Source organism: Lampris incognitus, chromosome 9 (assembly GCF_029633865.1).
Source record: "Lampris incognitus isolate fLamInc1 chromosome 9, fLamInc1.hap2, whole genome shotgun sequence".
NCBI classification, from domain to species: Eukaryota; Metazoa; Chordata; class Actinopteri; order Lampriformes; family Lampridae; genus Lampris; species Lampris incognitus.
In genome coordinates this window covers 20345804-20371166 of record NC_079219.1, presented here as the reverse complement: position 1 = coordinate 20371166, position 25363 = coordinate 20345804, and the positions used below count along the sequence as shown (strand labels likewise).

The window sequence follows — 25363 nt, the reverse complement described above, 5'->3', positions numbered from 1 at the left end:
AGTATCGGCATCTGACTTTTTGCTTTGTGGTGGCCCTACCCGTTGTCCAGCATTGTAAGTTGGTAAGATTGGTGGGGGTCCATCAATGCTTCTCTTCTTTGTTTTGGGAACAGTGGGCATGGGTTGGACAGGAAGTGGGTTGACTGGCTTTGCTTGCACAGCAATCCCATTGACTCTGTGAGATGTTCCCTCACCACTGACAGTTTCTTCAAGACGGTCGATATTGTCCCAGGCTAAAGTTGTGAATATGCCAGGATGGATGTTAGCTGGAAGGGCAATGCCACTCCCTGATGATGAGAGTTTCTGGAGACACAGGGCAGTGTTGATCTCTTCCATCTGTGAATAGGACACACTGTGACCAAGTCGGTTGAGGATGTTTATCAACTCTACATTTCCTGTCAACGATTTGACACTGAATGGCAGAACAATGTGCTTGGAAGGCTTGGTATTTCCACATGTCACTGCATATACTATGTCATGGCCAAATGACTGCAGAAGGCACTGCACTCTCTGGGAGGCATGATCAGGATCATTTGAGCCTATGAGTAGAGAGTACAGGAAGATAATGAGCGACTCTGGAATGGTAGGACATTCTGCTTCTGGTTTGACTTCAGGCTGCCAGGTTTGAGGAACATCTTGACTTTTAATGTCTGCTCTCAATTTAATGGCTGCTTTGGCTATAACATCTTGCGCACTGACACTTTTCAGGGTCTGCAGCTCCCTTTTGAGAGACTGATTTTCTTTGGCAAGTTCCCTCATGGACAAGTTATCGGGATAGAGGAGGAATTTTCCTTTCTCATCAGGGAATATCTGCAAGGCTCCAGCAAACTCACTCTCCAGGTTTCGCCTTATGTGCTTCTTGGTTGATTCCTTGACTTGGGCAATGCCTTGGGAGTTCATTGAAGCTACCAGTCTAGAAGAGAGATCAGTCATTGTCATCACTTGAGGATTGCCAAAAAGCTCCATCCTGATGAAGAGGAACAGCTCATTGTATGCCTTATTCACAGCAGCTTCATACTGGGCTGCAGCATCATCATCTTCATTGCTGGCAACCTCTCCTTTGGAAACCTCTTCTTTGGTGTAAAGTCTATAGCATGACCTGTGGTAGTGCCCTTCAGCTGCTACAAGGTCTCTACTCACAATGGCAAGGATTCTGCTGTCCCTTTTCTTTGTGGCTGCACTCCTGATCTTTGCATCAGCTCGCAGTTCTCGACACTGCACCAGTACTTCTCTCGTATTCTGTCTCTTGGAATATTTGCTGTTTTTCTGACAAAATATGCACTCTGCATCATAAGTCCTAGATGTACTTGGAGCATGTCGAGCTACTCTCTTAGATTGTTTCTCTTCAGCAGAGACACAACTTTTCTTTTCTTTTGCAAGGAGGCCATCAAGAATTTGCTTCATAGTGAAGATACTGCAACACTTTCTGTGGTAGTAGATTGCTGGAATCTGTCCCTCAGGAATGTCTTTTTTTTTTTTTTTTAAATAATTTATTTCTGATTTTTCCCCTTTTTCTCCCAATTTAGTGGCCAATCGATCCCTATTTTAATTCAAACACCCACCCTCGCACTGCATGCGTTCGCCAACTGCATCTCTCCGGTCGGCAGTCTCGAAGGAGACCGCCTCGCCACTTTCGTGACAAGGCGACTCCAAGCCGAACCACTGTTTTCCCGACACACACAGAGACGCATTCACGTGACGAACACAAGCCAACTCCGCCCCCCTCCCGAAGACAGCGTTGCCAATGATTGCTGCTTCATCGAGTCCGGCCATAGTCGGATCTGACGAGACCGGGGCGCAAACCCCAGTCCCCAGTGGGCAACTGCATCGACACAGAGCCGATGCTTAGACCGCTACACCACCGCGGACATTGGAATGTCTTTTGCCAGTTTCAAAACTGGTGCATGATTTCGTATCTGAGCTGCCCTGAGCAGAGTTCTCCATGAGTCGACACTTTGTAGTGAAACCAGCTTATCTGTATCATCAGAACAGTGGATAATGCACTCCACCCGTGGGCGCTTTGGTATTGGGTAAAAACTTGCTTGTTCACCAGTGGCCATATTCAGTCAGTTTTCACCTGCCACATACAAACAAATACATGTAACTTAGGTGTATGAACACTACTAAAACAAAGTTTACTTTGCTTCACCAGCGTCATATTACCATTATTTATCTTACATAGCCACAAATAGATACATTACCTAGTTGCTATGCAACAGCTGTATTTTGTCCACATGAGGCCGCTAAAATCAACACAAGATGAAAGTTCCTCGTAGCCACTTTAACTAATCATATTAACATATACATTAAAAGAACATGCTAACATTATGGGAAACTAGCTTACAATCTTCTCCAGAGTGAGACAAGAAGATAGATACCAGTTTCCTCTATATGTGTTTAGTAGAAAGCTATCTGGCTGCACGTTAGCCTAGCTTAGCACAATGAATGGAAGTACACAGTACTGGTTATCCTTGGTTGTTGGCCAACTAAGAACTGTCCCAGAGTTTAAGCTAGGCTAATCAGTACCAGGGGTGTTGAAATGCTATATTTGTAAAAATCTGGGCAAATACACAATCGTGAGAGGCACAGAAACAGGTTTCCTGAAAGAAAAATGAAATAGCTGCTCATTTGGAAAGGTTATCATGTATTATTTTACTTCTGTTAGTGTACCAAATAAAATGGCACCAGTGAAGTTGTGTCACCTTGGGTGATATCGATATCTGGTCTGACCCATGGACTAACTGGCTTTGGTCTAGTTAGTTTCTTAGTAATAATGCCCTTCTAATTTAAGGTTCACAATCATCTCACACAATGAAATAGTATGGGTATATTATACATTTCCTGAATCTTTACAGTCCTGTGAGTGTTCCAGTTTTTGTGTTTTGTGTCCCTGATATTCCTAGATGCCACAGGGCTAAAAGAAAGTATATAGTTTAGGCGAACATTGCAGAAAGATGTGTGTTATTGACGGGTTGAAGAGCTCAAGTGACCTCTATATTTGTGAGAAATATCCACAACAGGGCTTGAATGAAAGCTAAGAAGGTCCCCTTTAAAATGATACCAAAGACAATATTATAGAACATTGAAAAATGTCCTGACCATGAGGCTAAACCAGGATATGCACCAGCGTCTAAAATGCAATTTACTTTAGGGGGTGGTTAACTTCATGAGCTGATAACTGTTATACAGCTGCCACTCAGGAATGGGTATCATACCAAAATATCATCTACAGACATGGATCCTTTCAAAAATTATAAGTAAGTTTTGCCACCTTGAGTGTACCGAAATAGGAAATTTTGGGCTCTGGCCCATGGACTATATTGATCGACTCCTAGTCCTTTAGTCAACCAGGTAGAAGTCTCATTGAGGTCAAAATCTTTTTCAAGAGTGACGCGGCCAAGAGAGCAGCATAAACATTGCTACAACAGTAATACAAAGAAATACAACTGTCACACTCTACAATGAATGAGCACAATATCTTATGAATAATTCACAAGTGGAAACGACTGATGCTCAAAAACATCCAATCATTGAGAGTTTATGAATCAACTAAAAGTAGGTTCAGCGTTAAGGTTAGTTGGTGGTTATATTTATAGTTAGGGTTGGGTTAAAGTAAGGTCATCGTGTTGGACAACGTGTAATTTGTCAGAGTCATAGACTATAAAAAAAGATGGACGTCATGATGCCTATGATGTCACCCATTGGTTCTGAAGGGCATTTTGAAGCCTAAGGTTTGGCTTTATGCTTGTCGCTATTTTGTTAAATGTTTGGAGCCAGGCAATAGAAGTGACATCTTATTTAGTAAAGTGCTTTTATCTGTCATCGTGTTGTTTGTTAGGTGCCTTGTTCTCCATTTACAACCTTCTCTTCCATGTTGCTCTCTCGTGGAAATCACTTACAGCACTTCTTCCCAAATCGCAAAAACCCAATATTGCCTTAAAGCAGTCCTGCCAACTGATTTGCACAGTGCCAGACATACAAAAGGGAAAGACTACCATAGTGGAAACGATATGGACAAATCTCTACTTGTGGACAAATTGCTGCCATTGCATGGCATGTACTGTCATACCATCTAACCCTAGATCTTAGTGCACAGAGATAATGATTACCAGACTGCCACCACTACAAACAACTAATTTTGTTATTGAAAAATAAGAAATTGGTTTAATGACTGGCATGTAGTTCCATGAGTTGTTTGAAGTGCAGATGGATAGCAATCTATTTTTACATGCATTACTGGGACTCGCCACTTTTCTTCCTTACAAATGTGAGATTCACCTGTAGCTGTCTTTAACTCACAGACCAAACTCTGTACCCCAACCAGCAGCACTCTTCATGAAATAGACTAAACCCCGTACCCCCACTATTGCTCTACATGAAATATACCAAACCCCAGCTGAGCTCCGAACCAGAATGATTCCTCTTACCCCTAATTAACTTTTTGAATGTATACGATACGCAGTATTTAGCATACGGTACATGAAGGTTCATAATAATTTTGAATTCATTACCCTCTGCTCTAACACTGTCTGCATCCCAGTGTATGTCCCTTGCACCATACTTGACCTTTGACACTGAAACCTTCAGTGTAACACACAAGGGATTATAATGCAACCTCCTCTTCCTCACTGCCTGCCACAGTATATAAAGATAAATGGGTGCGCTTGTTCTGCAGGCTTCTGTTGGCCCACAGAGACCCTCTGTCTTTACACGCTCTGTCTTTATCACTGCCTGTTTTCCCCTCAGTGTCTGACTCACTGGATAGCAGGCCTCCCAGCCTGCTGGCAGCTCGGCCATCAGGCAGTCCTTGTCCTGTCATTACAGTCAGGTCTGGTTGCTAATATTTTGCATTTCACTTTATTTTCAGTTATTTTGACTTTTATTTATTTTTGTTTGTTCTGTAGAAAAACTGATTTGTCAATTGTCGCATTTCTAGTGCCACCTACCAGCTTAATTTGACATTGGTAATAGGAATAACTATGGCCGATACAGCTAGCTAACATGATAACCACATTCAGAATTGAAAATTTTGCCTGGTGATTAAGTTCTACCCTGGTTATAGAGTTAAAAAGGAATTAAAGTTCTTCATTGCTACAACGGATTTCCTTCATTTGAAGTCCATAGAGGCCATTTATGAGATCAGTGTAGATCCAAGGTAAAAAAAAAAAAAGAGGGGGGTTGAGAGAGAGCGGGGTGAGGGTTACCATTCCATTCGTTCTCCCGTGTTTGTGGACTTAGATGGTGTACAAAAAAAAACTACATCCAACCATATGTTCTTCAGATTGTCACACTCACTAGCCAATGGGATTGTTTGCAGCGTGCATGTGACAGACCAGTGCGAAATGTCTAAACACAGAGGATCACTCAACTTTAGCTAATAGTTCCAAGTGACGGATCAAACATCAGACTTCGACTTGGCAGAATAACAATGGTAAAATTCATATTATTGTTATTGAATTGTTCAATCAGTGAAAAAGAGTTTGAAAAAGAGTTAACAAACTATAGGCAGATGGATAACAGTTTGCTACAGGTGGTAGGTGGCCAGCTGACATCAGGACAGGTTTCGGGATTCGGGACAAATGCTCGTAATTCGGGACTTTCCCGAATATTTTGTGACATCTGGACACCCTATTGCTGCCCAATCTGAGTAAACCGTAGATGGGAGTCATGCGGCTGCATAACGGAACAGCAGCAATGGTTATGTGTGGAGTGCTGCTGAAATCTCATAATTTTACATACTGTGTTATTTGTTTAGCATGGAAGGTTTACAAGATGGTAGCAAGACCAGCGATGCTGTATGGTTTGGAGACAGTGGCACTGACTGATGAAAAGACAGGAGGCGGAGCTGGAGATGGCAGAGTTGAAGATGCTACGATTTTCATTGGGAGTGACGAAGAATTAGGAATGAGTACATTAGAGGGACAGCTCAGGTTGGATGGTTTGGACATGTGCGGAGGAGAGATGCTGGGTATATTGGGAGAAGGACGCTGAATATGAAGCTGCCAGTGAAGAGGAAAAGAGGAAGGCCAAAGAGGAGGTTGATGGATGTGGTGAGAGAGGACATGCAGGTGGTTGGCGTGACAGAGGAAGACGCAGAGGACAGGAAGAGGTGGAAATGGATGATCCGCTGTGGTGGCCCCCAACGGGAGAGGCTGAAAGAAGAAGAAAGAAGTTATTTTTTTAGCAGGCGTCAAGTAATGTAACTTGTAATGTTTTACAATTTGCAGACGGGGAATATGTCGTGGCTGTGGCTTGAAAAAAAAAATCCAGTCCAGAAATTATTTTTGCTTTAATCCCTGGTTAAAACAGATTTGAACATTTCACAGGTTTATTTCACGCCAGTTGGATCATTACCTAAAAAAAAACTCCTGAACTAGATGGTACAGAGTGTTGCTCCAAGTATTTGGTGGTATAACAGTAATATGGTAACTGGACAATACTTAAAAATAGTGGTGTAATGTAATGTAGTCTATCGGTATGGATCACGCCCCACCATTTGGCATGCATGTGAACCACGGATTAATAACAAAATTTAACCATCATAGTGAACTACAGTTTTACTGCCACTATTACTTTTTAAAGTAATTCCCTAAATCTCGATGGAGAGTTGCTGTGAAAAGATGGACAAGACAGATGCTTGCTGTGTTTTACTCTGAAGCGCAATGATTGGTTGATTATGCAAAGGCATATTGACTCCCAACGAATCAGTCAGGGATGCTCGCTTTGCAAAAAGCTCAGTGACTCATTGCTAGCAGAGGAGCGGAAGAACTTAGTCTCCCGCATCACTTAAACGAAGAAGGTGTCATGCCTCATATTCACTTTACTTAAACAATTGAGTATTGAATATTTTATATATTTTAAGATTTTATTTAAACATTGGACATCTTGACTGTTTTTCATTTAAGACCATGGGCAAAATTTCCTTACTGTCGGTGTTTTGCAGAATAAATGGAAAGCAAAGTTATTTTTGTCTTTTTTTTTTTTTTGCTGAGCCAAAGAATGATCTTAGCTGATGCAAACTATGATACGTTCTGAAACGTGAGTTGCACCCCTATTTAAAAACGAAGACCGTTTCCATTTCAATGCTGGGACCGTGCCACATCCATCTAATAAACTATAGGCTAAGTATTGGTCCAATCCATTTATAATGGTGTGTACCTGCCTGTTTGGTCTGAGAATTTGAAACGTTTCACTGCATGAATTTCAGGTTGGAGCATCACAACCAATTGTAACAGGCGCTTTTGCAAAAACAACTAAATGGTCTACAAACAGGAAGGTGTATAATAAAAAACTTATACTGGTGCAGTGGCAACATACACTCACTGGCCACTTTATTAGGTACACCTTGCTAGTACCGGGTTGGACCCCCTTTTGCCTTCAGAACTGCCTTAATCCTTCGTGGCATAGATTCAACAAGGTACTGGAAACATTCCTCAGAGAGTTTGGTCCATATTGACATGACAGCATCACGCAGTTGCTGCAGATTTGTCGGCTGCACATCCATGATGCGAATCTCCCGGTCCACCACATCCCAAAGGTGCTCTATTGGATTGAGATCTGGTGACTGTGGAGGCCATTTGAGTACAGTGAACTCATTGTCATGTTCAAGAAACCAGTCTGAGATGATTCGAGCTTTATGACATGGCGCGTTATCCTGCTGGAAGTAGCCATCAGAAGATGGGAACACTGTGGTCATAAAGGGATGGACATGGTCAGCAACAATACTCAGGTAGGCTGTGGCATTGACACGATGCTCAATTGGTACTAAGTGGCCCAAAGTGTGCCAAGAAAATATCCCCCACACCATTACACCACCACCACCAGCCTGAACCATTGATACAAGGCAGGATGGCTCCATGACGCCAAATTCTGACCCTACCATCCGAATGTCGCAGCAGAAATCGAGACTCATCAGACCAGGCAACGTTTTTCCAATCTTCTATTGTCCAATTTTGGTGAGCCTGTGCGAATTGTAGCCTCAGTTTCCTGTTCTTAGCTGACAGGAGTAGCACCTGGTGTGGTCTTCTGCTGCTGTAGCCCATCTGCCTCAAGGTTCGACGTGTTGTGCGTTCAGAGATGCTCTTCTGCATACCTCGGTTGTAATGAGTGGTTATTTGAGTTACTGTTGCCTTTCTATCAGCTCGAACCAGTCTGGCCATTCTCCTCTGACCTCTGGCATCAACAAGGCATTTTCGCCCACAGAACTGCCGCTCACTGGATATTTTCCCTTTTTGGACCATTCTCTGTAAACCCTAGAGATGGTTGTGCGTGAAAATCCCAGTAGATCAGCAGTTTCTGAAATACTCAGACCAGCCCGTCTGGCACCAACAACCATGCCACGTTCAAAGTCACTTAAATCACCTTTCTCCCCCATTCTGATGCTCGGTTTGAACTGCAGCAGATCGTCTTGACCATGTCTACATGCCTAAATGCATTGAGTTGCTGCCATGTGATTGGCTGATTAGAAATTTGCGTTAACGAGCAGTTGGACAGGTGTGCCTAATAAAGTGGCCGGTGAGTGTATATACCTAGCCAAAAAAAGGGTGTCATTCAACACGATGGACAAATGAATGAATGAATGCCTTTATTTGTCATTGCACAGCTGTACAATGAAATTAAGTGCAACTCCCCAGTGGTACAAAAAAAAAAGAAAAAAAAAAGAAATCTATACAAATAGTCAAAATATAAATACAAATAGACACACATTTGCAGCACAATCAACATATAATGTATGCGAAAGTGTGAAAATAAGTTTAATATCTATTACACTAGATAAATAGTCTGTGTATCGCACTAACCCGAGTCAGCATATTTTTTTGCCCATGCCAAATGTACAGGTGTTATTGCACAGTTTCACGATATTATTGCAATCTTAATGTTAAGCCATGATCCAATCAATTGGTCCACTTTACAAACTGCTTGGCGGCAAATTATTTTCTAAAGCTTGCATTGTAAAAACTGAATAACAAAGTTTGATGAGCTATCCATGTGGACTAGTGAATAAACAACTGTAGACAGTGGAACATTTCCATGGCCACCTTGGCAATTTTGCATGGCAGTGTAGCAAAGACAGCTCCTAGTACCCCCCAGTGTTTTTAATTCTTGTTTTTTTATGTAACTGCTTCAAAGGCTGGTAACACCATATAGTATACCCTGGTAATATTTGGGAACTGTTTGACAGTATGGAAAATATGGATACCAGCCAACCCTTTGTCATTGTTTCCAGCCACCCTTGGTCTCTTAAGATATTTGTTGTACAACACTGACCTGCCTGTGGGAATTTGTGAACGTGTCGTTCAGTAGTTTGAAATACACACAGAAGCTTATTTTCCGGGTGGGTTTCTCTCGGATATTGAACATTACAAGATGTGGAGGTGGTATGAGGACATTCTTCTCTCCCACTTAAAAGTTGCCAAGGTTTTTTGAGGTCATTTCCTCCGGTAGTTTCTTTTGTTAAAGCTTGTCTGACAGGCTGCCAGACTGTGCTGTCCTCATTAATTCAATCTATGTCAACCATGTGTGTATGCAGCACATCTTTTCTTTAATTCAAATATTTTGTTACTTGGATGCTCTTGACCTCGGTCTTGGCAATAAATGGATGCTTGACTTGGAAAGCTGATATTGAGGATAGAGCTCCTAATGCATTAATCACGGTTTTTTCCTTAGCCACTGCTGCTACTGAAACTCAAGGTAGCCCAGCCACCCACTAAGATCACACCAACATCCAAAAAGACCAGCTATGACAAAGCATTACCAAGCTATCCCATTTGCCTGTGACCCGTCAACACAGACATCCATTAGTGATCATAACGGCTTTAATCTATGAAAAAGTTGTTGTGCAACCTAAATTGATGGCATTGTTTTCTCAGACCGAAAATAGAAAGAAAAAGGTAATTGTTTTAATGGGACTCCAAATATACTTGGGCGGCTGCTGATACAGCTAGGTGGCCCAGGTAAAGCCTAGCGAAACACTGGAAACCACAAAGTTTATGTTGTGTAAAAAGTTGCTCCTAACCGGATCTGTCTCTGGAAAACAAGGACTTCCTCTTAGCATAATATTTATTTAGACAGCCATGAGATGGCTCACTCTGTTAAAAGTTAAGGCTCACACTTGATTAAGTTAGCAGCAGTTTTAGGATGGTACACTGTAATAAACACCACAGACAGAGGACTGGCGTATTGGTCTGTACTTTGAGCTGTTGCACCAGCTGGTGAAGGGAGGATCTACAAAGAGATGCTGGCTTTGTGTCTACTGTGTAGAAGACGAGACATCTGCTTCTTACATGGCTGACAGGAGCAGCCTGTCAGTGGGAATTTAACACCAATCACCAACCAAGTGCTGCCAATTGTTGTCTGAAGCTGCCAAGTATATCTGCTCTGTAATTACTGCTTTTGATGTATCTGATCAAAGTAGCTGATCCCTGACTGCTTAAGTGGAACTGTTCATTGTTCAGGGGTTGAAAACTAGGGTGCAACTAGATATTTCTCAGTAGATAACAGTAGGCACTAGTTGATACAGGGCAGCTGCGTGGGTGTAAATGTGAGGGATTGTGTGAACGTGAAGCCAGGTGGTGCTATAAAGGGCACCCCCCCCCTCAGTCAGTCTTTAATGCTCCTAACTCTTAAGAAATGCTAAACATGGAGTTAACACTATAATAAGCTCTATACGTTTGTTCTTATTTTTCAAGCTTTTTAGATTGATAGGAGGAAATTCTTTCCACAACAGGTGCATGAATAGCGCAACCAAATAAAATAATATGTATAGAATTATGCAAAATACAGGATTTACAGGAACACTTAATTACGTGGGTCACACAACAGAGACAAAGACATTGATTGACGCTATATATACCACAGACTGGATTTCTTTTACATTAAGGGGAGGTTACTTATTTAAAGCTCATATGGCTGTAGGAAAAAAGCTCTTGCTAAAATGGGCCCTTCTGCACATGGGTAGTCTATACCTGCGTGACTGCGTCCAGAAGGGAGGGAGTTAAAGTGCTGGTAGAGTGGGTGGTTTGGGTCATGCGTGATTGTGAGTGCTTTGCGGCTCAGGGATGAGGTGACACAGTCGGATAAGTTGGGGGTGGGAATACCAACGACTTTGCTGGCTAAATTAGTTGTCTTTAAGAGTTCATTCTTATTGGTGACTGTAAGCATATGGAAAAACAGATGGCACCATAAAGAAGAAGTGGCTCAATAATGCTACGGTACAGGAGGAGGACAAGACGGGGTTTGACAGACAGGTGATTTCGTTTATGGATGGCTACAAGTTTCTGTTGACAATGCTTGTAAATGTCTGTGGTATGCTGATTGAAGCTGAGGTTATTGTCCAGCGTAATGCCAACTTCACCTCACTGTGTTTGTCTGTGATTGTAAGGCTGGATAACACCCACTGTCTCACCCCATCTCTTCCTCTCCACCTTCCTCTCTTTCTTCCTCTCTGTCTTTTTCTCACTAGTTGTTTCTCCTTTAGTTTTCACACACTCCCTCTCTCCATCAACCATAAAACAAGACTAGGTCAAAACCTAGTATTTGGCTGGACCCTTTTCGGTCAGTGTTCAAAATTGTGGCAAATTTGTCGCAGGGATCATCAGTGGTAGTAGTAGTAGCGTGAATCCCTGGATATTAAATGTTCATCTACAGTTTTCTGTAGGGGTCCCAGTAATATTTGTTGTTAAAGGGTACTGAAGTAGCATGTCACATGACATGGTTAAGCTATGTTCAAGTGAAGAAAAAAAAAGATTATAAAGGCAGTTGCAAGAACAATCCTTTCTACTGATATCTTGGGATGTTTGATTTGAAAGAGAACCTAATTGTAATTGTAGCTATTCTAATTATGTGTTAACTCACCCTCCTGTTTCATCTGTTTGTATCTGCAGATGTCTCGTTTTTCTCAGACTCACTCTGTATTGAGTGTTTTGTCAGTGATTATTTGGGGTGCTTTGCCTGTGTGCTGTCCCTCATGCTTCTTGGCACGTGGAGACCTGCTTTCTCTCCCACTCTGCTCCATGCTGGACTGTTAGTGTGTTACCAGATGTGGAAAGAATAGCAACATAGTCTGTTCTTAAGGTTTCAGCAGTGTTCAGTAGCAGTACGAGCAGCAACATATTGCGATTGTTAGCGTGTGATATCTATCTCCTGAGCAATCATTTAACTTCAGTGATGTGGTTGGTTGCCTGATCCAACGGTCCAATCATGTCCAACATGATCACTCCCTTAGTCACTCTAAACATGATCCCTCAGTGACATTCGCGGTTGTAGGGCTGGCCTGCTGGCTGGTCCAAAAATAGAGAAAGAAGTTAGCAAGGTGGGGGAAGCTTGAGTCATGAAGAATGATTAATCTTAACTACAAGGCCCCTTTGCATAAACATGTTCTGTCTCAGAGTAAGGCTAGGTGATCGTTTCTGTTTTCACATTGTCCAATCGTGGCTACTCGAGATCGCTGATAGGCAAGCCGATCGCCAGTAGGCAACAGGAGTAGGAGGGGGTGGGGGAGTTGCATCACAGCATGCCTGTGAAACGCTAGCATGGGCGAATAACCTAGAGTGTGGCCCAGTGTCTGGCGGAGCTTTGAAATAATTGAACCTTTAAGCTTTCTGCAAGTAAAACACTTAAAGTTACACAAACATTTTATAAAAGAGTGTGAACATTTTATTTAAAATATTTAAACGTTGAAAAAAAAACCTTTGATAATGTCTCCTATTCAAACAGTGACTCCCTTTTAAAAGTCTGTGTCTGTGCTTGGCGCGACAATATCACAGCATCATGTTCCATTTAAATTATTTTCTTATTTTTAATATCACAATCCAAATCATATCCATAACGTTAACTGGATTTCATTTGTTTATATAGCACTTTTCTAGCTGCATCAGCCACTCAAAGCGTTTTACAGTCAATGATCGCCTCACATTCAGCCACCCATACACACACACACACACACACACACACACACACTGATGGCATTGGCTACCATGCAAGGTGTCAACCAGCTCATCAGGAGCAGTTAGGGGTGAGGTGTCTTGCTCAAGGACATCTCGACATTTTTGCAAGAAGGAGCTGAGGATCGAACCGGCAACCCTTCAGTTACCAGACGACCTGCTGTACCTCCGAGCCGCTGTCGCCCCCCAACCAGGGTCCAAAATTAACTTTTTGGCTTACCTGCCAAGTTGGCTTGTAGATGAAAAAAATTACTGGCCAAATAGATTTTATTTTTACCAGCCAAAAATAATAAATTGCTATTGCAGTTTGCTGTTATTACTATTTGGCATGTAATCTTGGTGTCATACACAATTCGCAATCAGTATATAATGGACCATCCGAACAATGGGCAGTCTACCGTGCTTCGTGTTGCTGAGCTCTATTTTTATGTGGCTGGCCTTTTTTTTTTTCTCTATGCAGCCCTCCATCAGGTGAAAACTATACAGTGTGTAAAGAAAATGGGTACAATATCATTAAAAATGATTAAAATCCCTCATTGTGCCAGAGGCCATGCGATGCAGCAATGCAGCCTTGTGGGTTTTTTTTCATTGCACATTAAAATAAACCACTCAGTGCGTATCCATGATCATGTAGTTAAAACAATCTCGTTAATTAATTCAGTACCAGTTAAAGTATTTGCCACTTAATTTACCCATTTTCCAAATTAGCCTACTTGAAAACTCCTCAGAAAACATGGCTGGCATGTAACCACATGCAACACAGACACTGTTGGTATAATGGGTAGAGGGGGAAAAAAACACTCCGACCCGCCATAGGCACCGACCCCATGGGTTTTTCAGTGCTCAAGCACTCACCAAAAAGTTTGAGCACCTACGGTGAAGGCCGGTCAAAAAATATATGAATGGATAAATAAATAAGACTGTGTTCTGGCATGGTGTAGCCTGTTATGATTTGTAGCAGAGCAGTGTCACATTTTGCTGCAGTTTGTCTACGTCCGACAGATGACAGCAGCCTAGTAAGCCTACATCATAATAATTACTAAAGCAAGCACAATAAAAGTGATTTTGTAATAATCATCACCTTTGTGATATTCACTTAATTTGTGCACCCATGGGCAAAAACAAAGATCGGCACCTATGTGCCCCACCTACATGATGCGCCATGCCCGTGCTTGGTCAACGGTTCGCATCACGTGCACATGATTTAAGCGTCGTCTTATCAGCCTGTCATATCAGTATTTCGGGCCGATGCCGATATTTAATTTTAAAGCCTTTATCGGCCGATACTAATGACGTGCCCATTTCATCGTGCATCCCTATTTGTGTCATATCTCGGTGACAATTACCAGAGGAAGCCTCAGGCTGGTCTGTGTAAATAAGATTTCTAAAATGGCCAGAATTCTGTATTGACACCCAAGCAATGACGGTGATGATAAATATTGAAATGAGCGTTGGAGCTACACAAGTGCATTGAGCCTCATTCATCAGTTGTTTGTATAAATTTGTTCTTAATCACTCATGGAATTTTTTTTTAGCTCTCAAGATTGTCTGACAGTCAGAAGCAAAGCCTGATGGCTATTTGTAATTCCTTCCCCCTGACATCTATGGCAGGGGGGGGCAATCTTATCCAGAAAGGGCCAGTGTGGGTGCAGGTCTTTGTTCCAACCCAGCAGTTACACACCTGATCCCATGAATCAACCAGTAGAGTCTTTGCTGAGGAACTTGATTAAGAGACACAGGTGTGCTTGGTTGGAACAAAAACCTTTACCCACACTGGCCCTTTCTGGATAAGATTGTCCACCCTTATCTATGGTGTACCTCTTGCAACAAGCAATCACTCAGGTTTGCAAAGACATCAGTGTTAGCCAATTGGTGTCTAAATTCAGGAGTTACCCAGGTTCTACACTGGTTTCTGAGACAAACTTGGAGGACTGAAACATCCAATGGTTGTGTAAGAACAAATTTGTGCATACGAGCAATTGATGAATGAGGCCCATTGAGTGCATCCCAAACTGACACAGTTGGAGATCCAAACAAGGGCCTCATGCATGTTCCTGTGTGTTGCATTGAGTTCGACCCAGTGTTAATTTGGTCGACAAAAAAATACCAAAGTATGTCAGTGCATTTTATTGCCTGCTTTAAATATGACAGAAACAAATTCAATCTATCCCTAACTTATCTTTGCAAACAAAAACTAACATTTCATTATTTTTTTGTTTATTGTGAATTTAATATCATTACTCTCATTTTCATCAGATTGTTGACTAACAGTTTTCGTCATAGTATGCTTTATTGAAATGAACACATTGATTTGCTATGTTGAGTAAGAACAAGTTCATTTATGGCTGCCCAGCTATTATTTTATATCTCATTCCCCATTCCTGATTTTATTTCTGTTCCGTTACTGGCCTGTTTTCATTAAAGACTGTAAAACAATGTTGTTGGCAAAGCATGGTCTATTAACAAACACACCCTCCACTCTGATCACTACTCTTTGCTACCTGTCAATGAACCACCTCAGTTTCCCTCTTTATGTATTCGCCAGTGTCAATACAAAATAATAATTGGTTTCTCGCTCCAAGTACATGGTGATTTGCTGTGATAATGATATTCCTTCGTCTCTAATGCTAACCCAGATGATAGCACTGGCAGGTGCTCTGAATACTGAGTGCTGGATTATGGATTGCTGCCCTTGCATAGCCCTCCTTCAATAGACTCATTGGCTTAAGAACCCCATAGGCATTCTGCCCAGAGCAAAGCTGGTCACTTCCTCAAGGTGGAGGAAGGTTTGAGCGATTTAGACTGACTAAAGTTAACTGAGTTAAGTAGTTAACTACTGTCATTGTCTGTGTCTCTCTCTTTGTCTTTCTTTATTTCTGTCTCTCTTTGTTGTAGCTCCCACTTCAAAGTGTAAGTGGTGCCAATTTAGTTTGTTAGACCAGTATTTCCCAACCCAGTCCTCAAGGAACCCCTATCCTGTAGATTTTCATTGTAACCCTGTATAGGTAGCCCTACTTGTACTTACTCAACCAATCATCTCACAGCACTTAATTATGCAAGGTGTGCAACATCTGACATAATTCATTGCTGATTGGTTGGGGGTTGCAAAGAAAATCTGCAGGATAGGGGTTGCTTGAGGACTGGGTTGGGAAACACTGTGTTAGACCACCTAATGAAGCACTCAGCCCATGGTGTAGTCTTATTAGCTGCAAATGTTTAACAAAAGCTTTTATCTAAATAAGAAGTAATGACACCCCCCCCCCATTGTTTACGTTTGGGGAACAAGAAACTATTGCCTGATTACCATCCCTCTTTAAGTTTTCAAACACCAGTAAAAAAAAAAATCCATTCACAGATTTCAGACCAACAGAATAGAATTCAGGAGCAAAAGAATGTTACCACTGAGATGTCTGCTGTGCTATTAAACACAACTACTAATAAACAAACCTCCCTCTCTCCTCCAGGTGAGCACAAGATGGTGGACCGGCTAGCGAACAGCGAGGCCAACTCCAAGCGCATCGCATTGGTGGAGAACTGCTTTGGAGCAGCAGGCCAACCGCTTGCCATCCCGGGCCGTGTGCTGATTGGTGAGGGTGTCCTCACCAAGCTCTGTCGTAAGAAGCCTAAGGCGCGGCAGTTCTTCCTCTTCAATGACATCCTGGTCTATGGAAACATTGTGATCCAGAAGAAGAAGTACAACAAGCAGCACATCATCCCCCTGGAAAGTGTTACAATAGACACGGTGCCAGACGAGGGTGACCTGCGCAATGGCTGGCTCATCAAGACACCTACCAAGTCCTTTGCTGTGTACGCCGCCACGGCCAGCGAGAAGTCCGAGTGGATGAACCACATTGCCAAGTGCGTCGGGGACCTGTTGGAGAAAAGTGGCAAGGCGCCCAGTGGCGAGCACGCCGCTGTTTGGGTGCCCGATTCTGAGGCCACAGTGTGCATGCGCTGCCAGAAGGTGAAATTTACGCCAGTGAGCCGCCGGCACCACTGCAGGAAGTGTGGCTTCGTGGTCTGCGGGCCATGCTCAGAGAAGAAGTACCTCCTGCCCAGTCAGTCATCCAAGCCTGTTCGCGTCTGCGAGTACTGCTATGTGCAACTAACGACAGGCGGGGCATTCGCGCCACGCTCGGACTCCATCAGTCGGCCGGGATCAAAGTTTAACACCAATAACGTGTCGGACGACGAGGACGAGGATGACAGCAGTGACTGAGTCCCACTCCCTCACATAGGCTTCCCCCATCCCCTCATACAGAGAAGAACATGCTGTTGATCTGTTCTAAAGACCTAGCTCTGGAATCTTTCTGTTTATGTGGCTCTGGAATCGACAATTGAGGTTGAAGTCAAAACGCTGCAGTGCTTTGTTTGGAATGACATTCTCCTTGGCTGATGTATTTTTCTATATTATTCATTTTTCTCTCTTTGAATGAAGCCAGGATAACAAGGCATAGTGATTGGTTGAGTCAACAACACAGCACCAAGAATTGTTTGACTGCCCTTAGCGGTCAATCCTCTTACCCCGCACCTAATCAGTTTGCACACTTCCCAAGACGATGGTGTTAATAGGAAATAATGACAAATACTCCCGCCCTCCATGCTCTCCTCAAGTTTCATCTTCATATATGTTCCCCATCAAGCTTTTGTTTTTTTTCCTGTACTTTTTTTGTCCATAAACCATATGAGGTAATTGCTCAGATTTTCTGCAAGGTAAAGCAAATGTTTGGCTGCACTATTCTAGTGTCTGTTTAGTGTCCTTAAGGTGTTTTATCAAATAGTACCTTTTTTTTTTCTTTTATAAAAAAAAATTTTTTTGGGCTCCTCTGTAGCCAAATGATTAGAGCTCATACCACTTGGTCACAATGTCGCCAGTTCGAATCTAGCCGGCGACCTTTGTTGCACGTCAAACCCCTCTCTGTCTCCCTCATTTTCTGTCTACCTCTTCACTGCACTGTCTAATAAAGGTAAAATACCAAAAAAAAAATTTTTTTTTAAAGTCAATTTTGTTTCTTTTTTGAAGCAGATCCTCTGGTTTTGTCCTTCACTTTTTGCTATAATTTTCATTCACAAAAAAAACCCTTTAACCCCCACCCTCCTCCGCTTTTGTCCTTGACCACATTGCTCCCGACAAATCAAAAGGCTTTGTTATGGTTGTGTACTCACACTTTTCACAGAGCGTTTGTCTCTGGATACTGCCACTGCTAAGCTAACTAACACCCCTGAACTTCAGGGAAAGTTACAGTTAGCTTTTTACCACTTCTGTCACCCATTGACTTGGCCTTCACCCATACTGTCATGTAGTGCGTTGGTAGAAAGTGAGATGGACTTAGTGAGAAGGACCTGTTTGTTTCTGAAGTTAGTTTGCAGAAACACAGAGCTGTGATGGATCATTGTTAAAAGGCATTACAGGGGACAGGGTTCCAGAGAGCTGGGGGACGTCTTGTGAGCTTGTTGAGTTACCTCTGTGTACTGTGAAACAATGGGAGATAATCTCCAACCAAATGCTTTTAAGTTTGACAGTGACTGTTTCTACCTTTTTAACAGGAAATTAGCAATCATTTAGAAGTCCAATGGTACTCTACAATCTTTTCGATGTATTAAACAACTTGTCAGTCGGATTTAGCAGCCACTGTTGCTAATACAGAGGTTAGACTACCTGAACTCCCAAATTTCCACAGAAGCCTTACCATAATCTGCATTTCTAAAGGATTATATGGGCCAAAGAGGGATAGGCTGTGTGACCAGAAGAAGGGGTGTATAGGTTAAAAAAGGGCCCTTGAACAGTTGTTTGATACTCTTGAAGGTTTTAAATGTTTAATTTCTTCAGGAAATAAAATTCCAGTGTGCTGAAATAGAGTCTATACAAGGCTTCAAAGAGAGTATAGTTGCGGAGTGAGATGGTGGCGTTTGTGAGTGTCTGGTTCATCACTGATGCCTTCAGTGAATGAAATCTGATAATCAGGAAGCCAGTGCATTGTCTTGCCATCACCACTTCTGTATGGATGCTTTCCTGTAGCTGTGCAAGGTCAGGGGGCTGCACTGTGTCACAAAACAAACTCACCTCCGCTGAGCTTAGCTGAGGAAGAGAGTTGCATAAGGACTACAGGAAATCTGATCAGAATATCCCCTTTTTACTCACTCCCTGACTAATCCTAACCTTTCAACCCCGCCCACCAGTTTCATTTTCCCTGTAAGAGGCCCAGCTTGTGGTCATGTGACATGAATATGATTCAATCGTGATCAGAATCAGGAATTGAAAAGGCTCGCAGGGGAAGTCAGTGAGTTTCCCACGTCTATGCAATTAAGTTGTAGCCACTCTCACCAATGTTGAACATCATCACTGTCACTCTAGTTCTTAACCCCTTTGTTTCTACAGCTGGTCCTTTGAAACTTTCCATTCCAAAACACACACACTCAATTTTTAAAGAAACATTTGAATGCATTTTTTTTAGTTTACTGCAGAGTTGAAGCAGTGAAGCACTTTATCTAATTCGCAGATCTGGGATCAACAACTGCAGGTACCTGCCCTGGATTTATTAACGTCATTATGCCCCTTGAAAAGTTGGAAGTTTCATTGGCAAAGTAATGGTCAATAACTCGAAAATGTTCCCTACTGAGTTTTAGTTACAGGTCAGGAAATAGTGATCATACTTGTGAAACTGAAAATTGCCAGGGAACCACAATCTTTCCAAAACATCAACTTTCCTAGAAGACCAAAATTACTATTAATACTCCTACATATTAGATCATTTTTATTTTTTTTAAGTGGGTAGTGCAGTCTCAGAGCTGATGGGAGACAACACAATGTTCGGAAAGACTCCTTCAATCAAAATGTCAGCTTCAAACCTGTAATTGCACATTTTTCTTGGCAGTCATCCAGAGGGTCCTTGGCAAGGTGTGGAAGTCCCCACCAGCTCTCTCTCTGACTGTAAACCTCCTTGAGTTTGAGCATCAGACCACCATAATAAATGAGAACAATATCTGTTAAAATCCAGTGTCAGTTGGTGCAGGATGCAGGTGACAGGGTGATTTCCAGAATGAAACCTGTCTATAGTCTTTATTTAATCCTCATCCTTAGTCTCTAAAACAGTGTTTCTAAACACAGTATGGAGACACCAGCCTTCGCTGGAAACATTTGTGCCGTTACGTCAGCTGTTAAATTATTAAAATATCTCTGTCCATGTTTCCTAGTATGTTTGAGGTAATGGGGACTATTGATTGTGGTATGAACATTGAGGAGCAAATTAGCAGATGACTTGCCAGACTCTTTCCCTCTTGGTAGCGGTTAGTGATAGACTATTCGAGGTGTCTGGTAGTGGAATTAGTCTCTAGTTTTCTGTCGACATTGTCTTTTTTTTTTCCTTTAATGCCTGTTTACTGACTGTCCAGTTTGTCCATGGTGTTGCTAAGGATGAGGTGCTTAACTCTGATCCTGTTTGTCTCTGAGCAATACAGCAAATGAAAAAAAGGGATCATTGTCTTCTTTTAGTTTTGTCTTTGATTTTACTGTGTAAGCCACCAAAAAGGCTGATCCGTAATTCATTAAATTTTAAATTTGTTAAACGTTAAAAAAAACAAAAAACGTAACCACCATTTTTAATTATCACTAACCCATGCCCTACTAAACTGGAGTCGTGTGTTTACAGCAATTAGTTTTCAGAAGACTTTTCTCCAGTGGGATGAGGTGCTTGTATCTCCAAATCAGCAGCACCAGTCTGCTCTGTGATTTGCTGTGGGTTTCCCATACACACCAGTCTACAACCTATGGCCTTTGAGCCGGGGTGCGGGGCTCTGGCTGCATTCAGTTAAATCCACAACAGCGGTGTTGGTCCTCCTGGTTGTGCATTTGACCATGAATCTTTTTTGTTTGTTTGTTTGTTTGTTTTAATCATCTTTTCTTCTTTTTTTGGCATGTGTACATTTGTACATATGTGTTTTGGAGTGTTGTTTTTGTACAGTATGATTTTTAGTTCTGAAATGACAGAACTTTGGCTCTGCCAGTTCACACTCTTTGCCTCCGTTATCAGTTCAGATCTACCAGCAGCACTTTAGAGATATATCTTTTTATTTTTTGTTTCAAGATACACCTTTAATCCCCTAATGAGAGGTTTATTCCTTTCTCTTGATTCCCCATCTCCACAGGAAGCTCAGAAGTCAGGGTTTATCTTAGTAAGGCGACCATGGAGCTGATAGGGATTCGCTGTCTTGCCTAAGGACACCTCATCAGCAGGGCAGATGATCGTGGTTACTGGGAATTGAACCAAAGCCTGATAGTTGGCAGATTGGTTCTGTCATCACCAAAAGCAAAGTCCAAGATCATGTGGCTGATCACTTCAACAGATGTGTTGTCAGAGGCTATTGAGTCGGACAGGTCTTCATGCTACCCATATGTGGGACATGACCACTTTTTTTTTTTTCCCAGGTGAAATCAAGGATGCCAACAGTTTGTGACGTTTGAATCATTTGCCTAATTGGAGGATGATAACTGTTTTTAGTATGGGGTGGCACCTTGGAACAGCTGAACGGTGGCTTATTTTCTCTCTGTATTTGGTTTAGGGGGAGGGTTGTACGCTCATTTGCCATTTGGTGGTTAATTCTTGTTGATATTTTTTGTTTTCTTTTTGGTCATTTTAATTCTTGTGTAAAACTTCTCAAAAGGGCTTAAATCTGAATGTAATCCATATCATTGTTAGATACTAATGTTCTCAGAAATTGAAATATATTTGAATAATGTATTGCCTAAAGCCTGTCTCCTGTCGTCTGTTTGTTTACAGTCTCCAAAAACAGGAGGCAGTGCTGTGTCCACGCAGCAGATCTGTCCCCCTACTGGAGGAAACTTGCCCCACCTTTGTCTTTTCATTGTGTTAAAATACAAGTCCAAACCACATTTGGGTATTTTATGCTTCCAGTCCTCATTTGAGTCAAGGTGGAGAAAGAAAAAATAATCAAAAATATGTGGAAATATAAAACTTTCTTAGTATGGATTAGGGATGGGTACCGAAACTCGGTATTAAACGGGCACCAGTGTAAGATTATTAAAGACCATAGTATTGATAAACTCCGACATTAACAGTTCTGCTGTCGGTATTGGATTAATCAAGAAAATACATTTCCTTTTTATTTAGGCTACATTAAAGTTATTTGCACCATTTATCTCACCAACTCCGTCTGTAATTTGCAATAAAATTAAGGCATTTGTCTATGGTGCATTTTCGCTATTCCCAATCCAGAAGTGAGATCTCTCTCAGAACCTGTTGTATGTGCGAGCCGAAGGGCGGCCTCGCTCTTAGTTCATCTCTCGTTGGCCCATCCACCTCAGGTCATGTAATGTATGTTAGCAGCCTAGAGCCCACACGGAGCTAACCAAATTATACAAACATCGGTTAATGATGAAAAGTAACGCTTCATCCAGACATGAGAAAATAAAACAATGTCAATTCTGTTCTTAAGTTGTTTTTTTTTTCCTCTTAAAAATTAAAAAAGAACCAATAGTATCATAAGAGGAGTAGTACCGTTAAGATCTTAAGGATACCCATCCCTAGTATGCATCCCCATATCCTTTTTTGGCCCACATCATCTTGTTGACTAAACATTTCATAAAGTGTCATCTTTAGGTTATTAAAACTGAATTAATTTCCTATTCAACTCTGCACGTCACAGCCAACATTGAACACGTCACCGATCTGCAGGCTGCAGTCAGGGGCTTCTCGCCAATCCAGCGCCACGCCAGCTCTCCCAGCCAACAAATGAAGACAAAAACTTAGACGTGGACATGTGAGCATGTTTTGAGACAAGTAATGTGTGTTAGAATTTGTTTTTTATCAAGAGTGTGAGAGAGGGAGTATGAGCTGATGATTATACCAGTGACTCATTCTGGTCGAGGTCACCACTAAGAGCCATGCAGGCCCACCTCACATTACAGAAGATCCCCTTCACACACACACAGATGGTACTGACATACAACCGTCCTCCATCTGTAACAACACAAGGCAAGAGTGAGTAATGAAACTGATGTTTTTTTTTAACATTAATTTGGTAAATCTTGACCGGCCTGTGAAGATGGGTAGAAAAAATAGGGTGTTGAGAGGAGAAAACATGTAGAAAGGATCTTGAACTGGATATAAATTTAGGATGCTGCGATTGGTGAGATGTAATGAAATACTAAAACTGGAGGAGAAATCCCACTTTGCCGCATCATATATTTATTCGACCCCGGCACCCTGGACAGTGTCACTGTGTGAACGAACAACTGAGAGCTGTGTAGCCCGGGGGTCACAGGTTTTTATCCCTATAACAGTCAATGCATCCTTCCCTGTCAAAGATTGAAGGTCGACCAAGACACCATCCCACATGCCTCCTGTCACCCTTGACCTCTGAGACAGGGAGCGACGCTTGAGCTTATTGGCTGAAATGTGGTGATAAATAATCATTCTTAAGGATTTAAGAGAATCAGAAATTCTTTGGCCACTGTCTCCTTTATCCTTAGAAAGGTCCAAGTGGATCTAACAGTGATGTGGGAATGCAGTTTCAATAGACGTGACTCAGAATATCCAGCAGTTCTCCGTTTTTGAGCTAAACTTTGACTCTGCACAGACGCATAATTATAGTCGATAACTCAGACCAAATCACTGAACTACAAGACCCCTGCCTACCCTTACCGCTAAGCGTTTCTTGTTCTTGTCACTCAAAAGACAGCTCATGAATATTAATGAGGACTAGACCACTCCCTTGCAGTCCCTGAGACGACTGAGATCAAGGCATAAAAAACAAAATGATTTACAAATGAAATAACATTGCTGAATGTTTTATTATATCAGTCGAGGTTTTTAGACATTAAAAGTTAAATCTAATTACTGATTTTGGTCCAACTTTAAATGTCAAATTTGATAAAGGTTAGCAAACCGCATACATAGTAAGATAAGGTCAGTGGTGTACAGCCACGAGTGTCCCTGGATGGACTTAAATTACCCATAGCCCATTAAAAAGTGCCTTAATTTGACCACATTTTTACTGGTCTTCACAGTTTTCCCAACTGAAATAATTGGAAGTCATCCCGGGTCATCCTCTGTGTGGAGTTTGCATGTTCTCCCCGTGTCTGAGTGTGTGGGTTTCCTCCGGGTGCTCCGGTTTCCTCCCACAGTCCAAAGACATGTAGGTCAGGTGACTCAGCCATACTAAATTGTCTCTAAGGGTGTGTGTGTGTGTGTGTGTGTGTGTGTGTGTGTGTGTGTGTGTGTGTGTGTGTGTGTGTGTGTGTGTGTGTGTGTGTGTGTGTGTGTGTGTGTGTGTGTGTCAGCCCCGTGATGGCCTGCCAGCCTGTGCAGGGTGTCTCCACGCCTGCTGCCCAATGAATGCTGGGATAGGCTCCAGCATCCCCACGACCCTGTGTATGATAAGTGGTTTGGATAATGGATGGAGCGCTTATCAATACGTTTTCATATTACCAGTCATTTAACTTGATGTGCTGCCCAGTGTGACACTTAAACGTAACACAAATTTAGGAGTGTACATAATGTGTGTACATATGTATATGAGGTGTAATGACAAATTCACTAGAGTGAAATATGAAATACTAGCTTTCTATCATGCACAATCCACCCTAAACAGTGTTCTCTGAGAACGTTGCACTGAGTAACATTAACAAGACAAGAGCATATGAAAATATGTGCACAATCGATACAGTAAACACACGGTTGTATAAGAAAATAAACTTTACTAAAACTAAAATTGGAATGTATCATCTGCTAATACTAACAGGCAGCATCAGTTTAGGCCATCTTCTGTCCAACAAGGATCAGGAAACACACTGAAGAAGAAAACCATTTCATTCCTCTGTGCTTCATGGAGACAGAGATGCAGATACCACAAAAGAGGGAAATGAATTCAGAGTCCCCCGCTATCAGCACCACACGCACACGCACACACGCACACACGCGCGCGCGCACACGCACGCACACACACACACACACACACAGAGGTTTTCTCCTCAGGTAATGAGAAATCCTGTTCTGAATAGTTTTACACCACTCATCGGTGCCTGTCCCACTCCCGGGGTGAATAGGCTGTCATGATGTCCCACTTCACATGTACGCTTAAGTAAGAAAATGGTTTTAACGCAAATGTTTGAAGATTCGAATCAGAGTGGGTGAGCAAAAACATCAGAGATATTGAAAAAAACTGAACACTGCAGGAAAAAATGTCTTATGCTAGAGGTGGAAAGGCTGACATGCTGACAAAGCGCAATGCAAACGATTTTGAAAATTTATCTGGTGGCAACCAATTCTTGCTGACGGTTCTCACTTCCTCTTGAATATTTTCATCCATTATCCAACCCACTTATCCCAATCGGGGGTCACGGGATGCTGGAGCCTATCCCAGCAGTCATTGGGCAGCAGGCGGGGGGACACCCTGGACAGGCT

At 42.1% G+C, this 25363-nt stretch overlaps 1 protein-coding gene across 2 annotated transcripts in view; it reads left to right on the top strand.

Annotated features, from left to right (window-relative positions):
- Positions 1 to 18707, top strand: part of plekhf2 (pleckstrin homology domain containing, family F (with FYVE domain) member 2) — a 34647-nt gene extending 15940 nt beyond the window's left edge. The window contains exons 1-2 of one of the 2 annotated variants that reach the window (XM_056286221.1): positions 6152 to 6194; positions 16406 to 18707. In XM_056286221.1, coding sequence (XP_056142196.1) covers positions 16417 to 17160 — 744 coding nt within the window. In that variant the 5' untranslated portion in view covers positions 6152 to 6194; positions 16406 to 16416 and the 3' untranslated portion in view covers positions 17161 to 18707. Of the gene's footprint in view, positions 1 to 6151; positions 6195 to 16405 lie in introns of those variants that run through there. The other variant, XM_056286222.1, reaches the window with a different exon arrangement.
- Positions 18708 to 25363: the final 6656 nt, after the last annotated feature.